At 40.9% G+C, this 10,672-nt stretch overlaps 1 protein-coding gene across 1 annotated transcript; it reads left to right on the top strand.

Annotated features, from left to right (window-relative positions):
- The first annotated feature begins 4,061 nt into the window (after positions 1-4,061).
- LOC102915871 (olfactory receptor 6M1-like) lies at positions 4,062-5,064 on the top strand. Its single transcript, XM_015997240.3, has one exon. It carries the CDS (start codon positions 4,132-4,134, stop codon positions 5,062-5,064), a length of 933 nt encoding a protein of 310 aa, XP_015852726.3. The 5' UTR covers positions 4,062-4,131.
- Positions 5,065-10,672: the final 5,608 nt, after the last annotated feature.

Below are 10,672 nucleotides of genomic sequence, written 5' to 3'. Positions count from 1 at the left end.
ACCAACTTAGATGTCTATCAATACAGGAATGGATAAATAGAATGTGATATAAAAACACAATGGAATTTTATTCAACCATACAGAAGAATAAATTATGTTATTTACAGGAAAATGGTTACAACTGAAGATACTGGTATGAAATAAAGTAAGCCATACTCAGACAAATATTACTTTCTCATTTTCAGAGTCTAGATTTTATAGATAAAATTGTATGTCTTTAAAGTTATATTTATGCATAAAAGCATATGTGCATGTATGACATGAAGTAGAAATGAAGCTGCCTAGGAGAAAGAAGGATGCTATGAAGAGGAGGGCAGGGTAGGGAAGGGACATGGTCAAGTATAGGAGATACGTGCCCTGCGGAACCTAGTACTATATCAACCAATTTTTAGATAAAGAAGCCAATACGTTACAAAGCAGAGATCCAGGTTTGCCTGGGTTCAAGCAGAATGAGCCAAAGTTTTGAGAACAGCTGGTCTTTTTAGTCAGTTGTGGAAACCATAGGAACACTGAAGAAAACTTCTACGGTATTTTCCTTGACTCTGTAAATAGGGTTGATGATGGCAGGTTCAAGCAACATCTCCAAGATGTCACCTCACAACCTGGCATTGAAAAAACCAAAAAGCTCTTTTAAGGCAAAGTGTAGCATTTGTCTGTGAGTATGAACAGAAGAATTTAGAAAGCATTTGAGGGCTGTGTTAATTCAGCTACACACTAAGAGTAAGTTCCTCCCTAGGTCATAAGATGCTCCTCCCTTAGTCATGGATATTTTTAACTGGGTTTACAGTACCGGGTATGAATTCCCTCCCATGAAATGGGCCTCAGATTCAATCAGTGGCTGTTGGCTACACCATAACAGTCATGCCACCAGTGGGCACATCTTGCATGGTAGGGTGACATTACAGGTCATTGGGTTCATAGTTCACTAAGACTGAAGAGTCCTTTTCTTCCCAGTTGTAGGTACAGTATCCTCTGGAACCACCAAAACCAGCTAACAGGAAGGATGCTTCCTGTTTTGTTCCAGCTTAATTTCTCTACATCTTGTAATGAAAATGTGTAGTCCTTGGTTTTTATTTAAAGCCGCAAGCTGCAGGAATAGAGACCAGTTTCCAGTGGCCAACCTGAGGTAGCCAAGAGATGCAGCCCACAGATCAAAGGTTGCTAAGTAACAGCTTCTCCCTTCTGTGGCTCATGTGTCTACCAGCAATGTCTACCTACACCTATTAATTATAAGAGGATTCACTCACTGCAGATGCACACAGTGATCAATTAGTCAGTCACTAAGATAAAATTATGACACATTCAGTGGTCTGAATAAATCCAGATATTATGTTAAGTGAAATAAGACAGGCACAGAGAGATGAGAAACCATGTCTCACTGGTATGTGGAGGCACGTTGTTATGTTGCTTTCATGGAGTTAAGGAACTGAGCAACAGACAGCAGCACTTGGAGAACTGGGGCAGGTCAAAGGTGATTAAAGGGTACTGAAGAGCAGTTGGACAGAAAGAGTCATTTCTAATGCTTGACTACACAGAAGGGTAACTATGGTTGCAAACCATAATTTATTTAATTTTTGTAATCCTCAGTAATTAATTTATTGAGGATTACAAAACAGCCAACAAATTTAGAATGTTCTGGGCACAAGGAAACAAGGTAAGACATGTGCCGATTACTCTTACCTGATCATGGAAATACCATGTGGATATCCTAAAATATCACATTGTACTCTGTAATGCATACAATTACTATATGTCAAATACAGAGAGAGAGAGAGAGAGAGAGAGAGAGAGAGAGAGAGAGAGAGAGAGAGAGAGAGAGAAAGAGAGAGAGAGAGAGGGAGAGAGAGAGAGAGGGAGAGAGAGAGAGAGAGAAAGAGAGAGAGAGAGAGAGAAAGAGAGAGAGAGAGAGAGAGAGAGAGAGAGGGAGAGAGAGAGAGAGAGAAAGAGAGAGAGAGAGAGAGAGAGAGAGAGAGAGAGAGAGAGAGAGAGAGAGAGAGAGAGAGAGAAGGATCAGGTAGGTTTTAGATGCCAGGAGATAGATGACTTTCCCTTTATCTTTGTAGAGAAGTAGGGATTGCATTTCCCTCTTTAAGAAGGCTGGACCAGCAAAGAAAATACTCTGCTGATAAAAATACCACTGGCTGGTGCCCATATATCCATGTGTTGAAATATTAACCTTACATTTATTCATTTCTGCTCTAATTGTTTCCTTATCAGGACAAAATCAAATTAAAATATAATGAAAATAATTATCATATGCATGGGGGACAGGTGAAGGTGAGATCCACTCTCTTTTGCAAATCTTCCTTCTATACCTTCTCCATAAGTCTGACAAAACCAAGAGGCAGGGACCAGTTCCTTATGATCATGTGTTTTGGTACATTGCTCTGGCCTCAATATACACATCACATGTAGAAAATCTAAGTCTGGACTTTGACCTCAAATAAATAGAAAATTTTCAAGCTGAGATCTGAGAAATCCTTAGGGAAATAGAGTAAAAGTCTCAGCAGAGGACAGTCTGTACTACCTATCACCCCAAACAGAAAACATAGTGTTCCACCAATAACTCTTGTTCTCAAAAGTGACCAATTAGACATCTCTAGGGAGCCCAGCTGTGCATAACATTTCTTTCTTATTCCTTCCACTCATAACAAGCTCTGAGAGCACCCTGTTCCCTGGATGGAGACATCAGGCTAGTGACCAAATTCTTGTGGGGAAATCATCAAAGACATATTAGACCTGTGTTTTGGGAGATTTTTGTTCTTGGTATAACTGAACACAAATGATTCTGCCCTTAGATATGTGGGATTACCAAGGAGAAAGCTATGCAGCAGAAAGGTCAGTTACACACCCAAGAGACGAGCAGTGTACCAGAATATTCCTTAGGCTACTCCTCAGGCCCTGGAGCATGAAGGAGATCCAGGTAAGCAGTACATTCAGGTCCTGGCCACGACAGTGTGAGTCAGACACATATCACACCCTGATATTAGCAACTTGGCACCCAATGAGATGGAAGAGAGAATGATAAAGTTGTGGATCACTATTATGAGTGAAGGGGACAGTGCCGTATTTCTGACACTTTCTTCCTAGTCAATTAATGCTTTGAAAGGCTGCCACTGGCATCTTCTTACATTCTAGGATGGAGCTCAGAAGGACAAGGTTAAGTCTTTGACTTACCCTGTAACAGTGAGGTCTCTAGTGCCTGGTCATCTCAGTGTCCTTCTGTTAGGTGGTTGTGCTGAAACAGATCTAGTCTAAGAACCATACTGTCCTTAGGTCCACCATATGTCATTACTATTACCTGAAGGATGAGAAAGTGGGGTCAATAGAGTATATCTATCACCTATGTTTGAGAGAGTTGGACATTTTGTGGGGAAATCATCAAAGATATATTAGACCCGTGTTTTTGCAGAATTTTGTTCTTGGCATAACTGAACACAAATGATTTTGCACTCAGTTATGATGTAGGATTACAAAGGGGAAAGGTAAGCAGCTGAAAGGTCAGATATAAAGGTCTCCTCCATTCAGGTATTTGCCACCAACCCTGATGACCCATAAGGTGCAAGAAGAAACTGACTCCTGCAAATTGTCCTCTTCTCTCTACATACATGCCCCCGACACATGTACAGTTATACTAGCAGTAAATAAATACAAATGCAATACGTTAAAAATACTTTGGAATAATATTGAGAAACAGCAGGAGTTTGGAATCCAGTAAGAGTCCAGTCTTCAGTATCTCTGTTATATGATCCAACCTCTCTGAGATGCTGAAAGTTTTGATCTCTCCTCCTGGTGAAGCAGGGGTGGCAAGAACCTAATACTTAGGATATTGTGGGGACAGAGAGGAATACTGGCTCCAGGTGGCCAGTGCAGTAGCATAAGTGGTGATGGTGATGGTTATAATGGTCATAGTAATGATGGCCGAACAAAGTAAGTAACATGCCAATAATTATGATACTATAGTTAAACTTAGGAACACACAGGTTTATGTCAAGAGAAATGAGAATAACATGTTTCATCATACTTTAACCTTCGTGCACTTTGAACAGGCTGCTGAATGACCTGGTCATGTGCACCGTGAGAACATCTCTGCTCCCTGTGATCTCTTTACCGTAAGTTAAGACAGTGGAAATGGGGAATGGGACAACTGTCCAGGACTTTATCCTGGAGGGATTTCCTGCTGTCCAGCACCTGGGGATCCTCCTCTTCTCGGTGCACCTGCTGGCATACCTGGCCTCCATCACAGGAAATGTAGTCATCGTCTCCATTGTCTGCACCAATGCCCGTCTGAAAACCCCCATGTACTTCTTCCTCGGCATTTTCTCCTTCGCTGAGTGTTGTTTTACCAGTACTGTCATCCCTAAGTTGTTGGCTATATTTCTCTTAGGGAAACAAACAGTTTCCTTTGTCGCCTGTTTCATACAAGCTTTCGTCTTTGTATTTATCGGGGCATTTGGTTTTCTTCTCATAGCTCTGATGTCGGTGGACAGGTGTGTGGCTATCTGCAGGCCTCTTCATTACCCCACCATCATGAACCCGAGGACCTGCACCCTCCTAATCATGGCCTGCCTTACTACGACCTTCACCCTTATCACTTGGGTAGTAGTGAAGGTATCCCAGTTATCCTTCTGTGGCCCCCGTGTCATCCCACACTTCTTCTGTGACCTTGGCCCTCTGATCCGCCTCTCCTGCTCCGACACCAGCTCTGTGGAAGCTCTGACTTTTGGTCTTGCTTTGCTTCTCCTCCTCTCATCCCTCACTGTAACCATCACTTCATACAGCAGCATAGTCGTCACGATCGTGCGTCTCCCATCAGCCAAGGAGAGACAGAAGGCTTTCTCCACCTGCTCCTCCCACCTCATCGTCCTCTCGCTGATGTACGGCAGCTCTATATTTATATACGTGAAACCAAAGCAAACGAGCAGGCTGGAATCCAACAGAGAGGCTGCTCTCATGAATACAGTGGTGACGCCACTTCTGAACCCTGTCATCTACACCCTGCGCAACAAACAGGTCCACCAGGCTCTGAGAGAGACTGTGTGCAGAATAAAAATATCAAGATAAGAAAACATTATGTGTTCTTGGGGTGGAAATAATCAGAATTTTCCCCCCAATTTAGCAAGTGCACAAGCCTTAGCATTTCAGAATCACAGAGTTCACATGCCTTTTGTGTAAATATCCCCATAAAATGCAGGTGTTTGTTAGCTCATGCATACACTTTAATGCAGTGTGTGTGCCTAATCCACCCTCCTTAGTCCACATATTTCTGGGAATAGATTTTTGTTTGTTTGTTTTTCGAGGCAGGGTTTCTCTGTGTAGTCCTAGCTGTCCTGGAACTTGCTCTGTAGACCAGATTGGTCTCAAACTCACAGAGATCCACCTGCCTCTGCCTCCTGGGTGCTGGAATTTAAGGCATGCATCACCACCACCCAGCCTGGCAATAGACTTTGATTGCAAAATCTATTGAACTTTTTCATTCAAGTGATAGGAACTGTGTGCTTGAATTTCTGAAATGTATTGAACTATACCATTTTAATTGTGCTTTCAATTCATTAGTACTTTTAGCAGAAATAATAATTATTTACCAACGATGGTAAAATTACTAAAACAATTAGTGATTTTATTTGAATTGAAGCTTTGAAAATATTAGTGAAAATTACCAATGCTTAGCCCTATTCCCTCCATGAATAATTGAAGGAAACATGATCACAGAATCCTTTACCTTGTAAAATATGTGTCATAGTGTACATCATCTCTATTTCTCTTATAATTTGGCTCAACTGTACATGAATGCCTCATTTCAATGCTAAACTGAAATACACTATTTGGGGTCTCAGTTCATTCTCTAAAATATCAAAATGGCTACTTCCTTCCACACCTGTCTATATTTTTTACTTATTTGTCATTGATTTCTATTATGAAACTGTTACTAAGAAAAAATGTGTATAAGCTGGCTGAAAGGGGTCATACTTAAAACTCATTTATAGGAGTTTCTTCAGATTCAGGGGTGTAGAATATAAGTTATTTACCTGCTTTGAGTTATTAATTAAAATAATTTAAACCAATTGGAGATTGTTTTTCTGGTATAATTGTGTTTGCAATTACAGTTACCTTCTAATTGACAACCTACTATAAACCCTGTTGCTCAGTTTTTAGCTTTGCATTTAGTCCCAGTTTCCAGGATTTAATAGATCTGTCTTATCTTCAGAAGAAATACCTCTGAAAAGATTATGATTTATTATTATTTGTTTTGAAATAAGATCTCACTATTGTGGGAGCCCAAATTACTCAGGGCCACAGAACCTGAGCTTGCTTTACTCAGCAAGGCTGCATAAGGAGATGATTTGGCCACAGGCGTGTTTACCAGGTGTTTGGAAGGGTCTACACTTGGCTGTATGGTGTGCTTTGATCTTGCAAGGGGGAGATCTTTTGTCTCTCCCCTTGGCATATTATAAAAATCCCTTTTGAATAAACCTCTGGGTGGCTGGGTTTGGACCCAGTGCCCTCCTGAAGTTATCCTATGTCTGTCTTTCTTATTGTTTCCTTTTATCTTTCTATCTATCATTTCCTCATTCCTCTCTCCTCCACCCAAGAACCCTTTGAGAGGTGGGAGCAAGTGGGAGCTGGATTTCTACAGTCTCCCACACACTATGTGGTAGGTTTGGACTTTCACTCCTGATTCTTCTGCTTTAGACACCTGAGTCAGGTGATAACAGAAATGGGATACCTCACCCAGATCTTTTCTTTTAGCTCAACTAAATCATTTTACAACCACAAATAAAATTTTATGAAATTCCTTTAGGTTCATGATTGGCCTTTAAAGCCATAATTCAAAGTTCATATTTCACCCCAAACTCACAAACTCCAGCTGCACAGCTCCTGCACTGGCTTTGCCTTGTGGGTCCCCCCAAAACTAAGCCTTCCCACACCATGTTCATGCTCCCAGACCTATCTCTGAACATACAAACCCTGTACTGCTTTGCCTGGTGAGTCCCCTCAAAACCAAGCCTACCTGCCATCTCCACAATCTCAGGCCTGGCTCTGGCTCTGGCTCAGCTCACACACCAGTGCTACCAGGTGACCCCCTAGACCCTAGACTACTCATGTCCCATCTCCACACTGGCAGGTCTAGACCCAATCTAGCAGCTCCTATAGTAGTTGTACATGGCCTAACTCCAGCCATGTGGCTCCTGTGGTAGGCTAGATCCATACCTCAGACTCATGGCCAATGAAAGAAGTTCACATGCCTAGGTCATATCACAAAAACATGAAAAACATGACAGGACAAGACAGTGTGTCCTACCTCAAACCAACCAGCTCTATAAGAATGTTCTCCAATGAGAATGATGTAGATGAACCCCAGAACACAGAGTTTAAAAAAAAATCATAAATTCCATGGAAGAATTCAAGGACTTTAAAAAAGACACACAAAATAGTGCAATCACATTAAAGAGAATAAACAATAAATGCCTGAGTATACTCAAGAGACCATAAATACAATGATGAATGAGACAATGAAGACAATACAAGATTTGAGAGCTGAACTCAATAAAGAGATAAAAATATTGAAGAGAATTCAATCTGAAATTAAGATGGAATTGAAAAACTTAACAGCCTAATTTAAAAACCTTGGGGGAAAGCCCTAGAGGTGGACTTGGTAAGTAGGTGACAGAATATCATGACTTAGAAGTAAAGCAGAGGAATTGGACAACTCGAGCAAAGAATATGACAATTTTTTTAAAAGCATGTTACAGGAACACACAAGAACTATGTGACACCATGAAAAGACCAGGTCTTTGAATTGTAGGCATGGATGAAAGAGAAGAATCCCAGGACAATGACAGACCAGATTGTAAACAAGATCACAGATGAAAATGTCCCCAAATAAAGGAAAGACACACTCATAAAATACAAAAAGCACACAGAATACCAAATAGACACAACTGAAAAGAAACTCCTCATTGCATATTTGAAACACTAAATATACAAAACCAACAGAGGACAATGAAAATGCTAGAGAAAAACCAAAAGCTACATGAAAAGGAAACCCATCAGAATAACAGCTGATTTCTCTATAGAAACTTAAAATCCAGAGGAATCTTGAATGTACTCTAAGTTCTAAAAAAAAAAAGATGCCAATCTAGACTATTATACCCAGCAAAACTGTCTGCCCTAGTTGAAGGAGAAAGAAAACCTTTCCATGATACAAACAGGCCAAAAGAATGCATGTCCATCAAAGCAGCCCTACAGAGAATATTGGAAGCAACACTTCAGACTGAAGAGAAGGAGAAGCAAGACACCACAAAAAGCAAAGAAATGAAGCTACAATTCCCACAAACATGAAGAGTAATCAAACAATAATGCAATCATCATACACCCTTCAATAACTTTAAATGTTAGTAATCTTAACTCGCCTATCAAAAGACACACATTAGCTCAACAACAGAAACAAAATTCATCTTTCTGTTTGTCTACAAGAAACTCCCCTTAGCTTTTATGATAGGCTTCACCTTACACTGATAACAAGAAAATGGTATCTGGGAGCAAGTATTTGTAGATATCCTAGCATCTGAGAAAACAGACTTCAAACTAAAACTAATTGGAAGAAATAAAGGGCACTTTATTATAGCTAGAGTTTTCCTGCCTTGCCCACAGTCAGGACAAATCTCTGTCACCCGCCAGTCCCACAGCCACTCAGACCCAACCAAGTAAACACAGAGACTTATATTGCTTACAAACTGTATGGCCGTGGCAGGCTTCTTGTTAACTTTTCTTATATCTTAAAGTAACGCATTTCTACAAATCTATATCTTGCTACGTGGCTCGTGGCTTACCAGCATCTTCACATGCTGCTTGTCCTGGCAGTGGCTGGCAGCGTCTCCTTCTGCCTTCCTGTTCTTTTATTTCTCCTCTGTTAGTCCCGCCTATACTTCCTGCCTAGCCACGACCAATCAGGTTTTATTTTTTGACCAATCAGAGCAACTTGACATGCAGACCATCCCCCAGTACAGCCAAGTGCAGACCATCTCAGACACCTGCACTCAGGCCCATGGTCCTAATCATCCTCTATGCAAACCTGCTGGGTAACGCCACAAGGAACCCAAGAAGGGCTCCCACAGGACATACATTAACACTTTATTCTAATCAAGCAGACAATTAACCAAGGAGACATTGCAATCCTAAACATATATGTACCAAACTCTGGTACACCCAATGTCATAAAAAGCATACTATGAGACTTAGAGATTCAGATAAAATCCAACTCAGTTACAGTTTGGATTTCTTCCCTTCCTGCCCGCCCCCCAGAGGGATAAAAAATTTATTAGTTTTTTCTTTTTTCTTTAATTTTTTTTTTCATTTTTACATACCAACCACAGATCCTCCTCCTTGCCCTTCTCCTGCTCCCCTGTCACTTTCCCTCACCTCATTCCCCCACCCACTCCTCAGAGTGGGTAAGGCCTCCCTTGGGAAGCCAAGAAAGTCTGGCATACCAAGTTGAGGCAGGACCAAGTCCCCCCTCCTGCATCAAGGCTGAGCAAGGTATCCCACCACAAGGGATGGGCTCCAAAAAGCCAGTTGATGCTCCTGGTCCCACTGCCAGAGGCCCCACAAACATATTTCTATTGCTGTGAAAAGACACCCTGACCATAGCAACTTTTATAAAGAAAACATTTACTTAGGGTGGCTTGCTTACAGTTTCAGAGGTTCAGTCCTTTATTATCATGACAGGGAGCATGGTGGTATGCAGGCAGATATGGTGATGGCTACATCTTGACCAGAGGTGGCAGGAAGTCAACTGACTCACTGGGCAGCATTCTGAGCATAGGAAACCTCAAAGCCTGCCCCACAGTGACACACTTCCTCCAACAAGGCCACATCTATTCCAACAAAGCCATACCTTTTAATAGTGCCACTCCCTATGAGTGGGGGCCAATTCCATTCAAACTACCACAGTAGGTGATTTCAATACCCTACTTTCTCCAGTAGATAGGTTATCTGGGGGGAAAAAAGAAACATCAGAAATAAATGACATCATGCATCAAATAAAACTACTGACATTCAAAAACCAAAGAAAATTTATTCTATTCAGCAACCCATGGAAGAATTTCTAAAACAGATCATACCCTGGAAAATAACAGAAACTTAACAAATTCATAAAAATCAAAATAATCCAATATATCCTTTCTGATTATGATGCAACAAAGCTTAAAATCAACAACAGATGAAACTCTAGAAACTACACAAACTCGTGGAGATTAAGTAATACAGAAATAATTAAGTAATAAGAAATCAACAAAGGAATTTCAAATTTCTTGGTATTAAATGAAAATGACAACAACAAATCTGGGACACATTATAAGCAGTCCTACCCAGGGCATTCATAGCTCTAAGAGCCTAGATTTAAATACCAGAAACAGCACAAATAAATGACTTAATGATAGAACTCAAGAATTTGGAAAACTAAAAACAAACCCAACCATAATCTAGCAGACAGGAAGAAACAACAAAGGTCAGAGCAGAAATGAAAGAAATAGAATCAAAGAAACAGTATCAAGAACGAACCTAAGAGCAGGTTCTTTGACAGGATTGACAAGGGCCTGGAGAGATGGCTCAGCAGTTAAGGGCACATGTTATTCTTGCAGAGGACCCAGGTTTTATTACCATCACTCAC

This window comes from Peromyscus maniculatus, chromosome 3 (assembly GCF_049852395.1).
Source record: "Peromyscus maniculatus bairdii isolate BWxNUB_F1_BW_parent chromosome 3, HU_Pman_BW_mat_3.1, whole genome shotgun sequence".
Taxonomy (NCBI): domain Eukaryota; kingdom Metazoa; phylum Chordata; class Mammalia; order Rodentia; family Cricetidae; genus Peromyscus; species Peromyscus maniculatus.
This window is presented reverse-complemented; position numbering and strand designations above follow the sequence as displayed.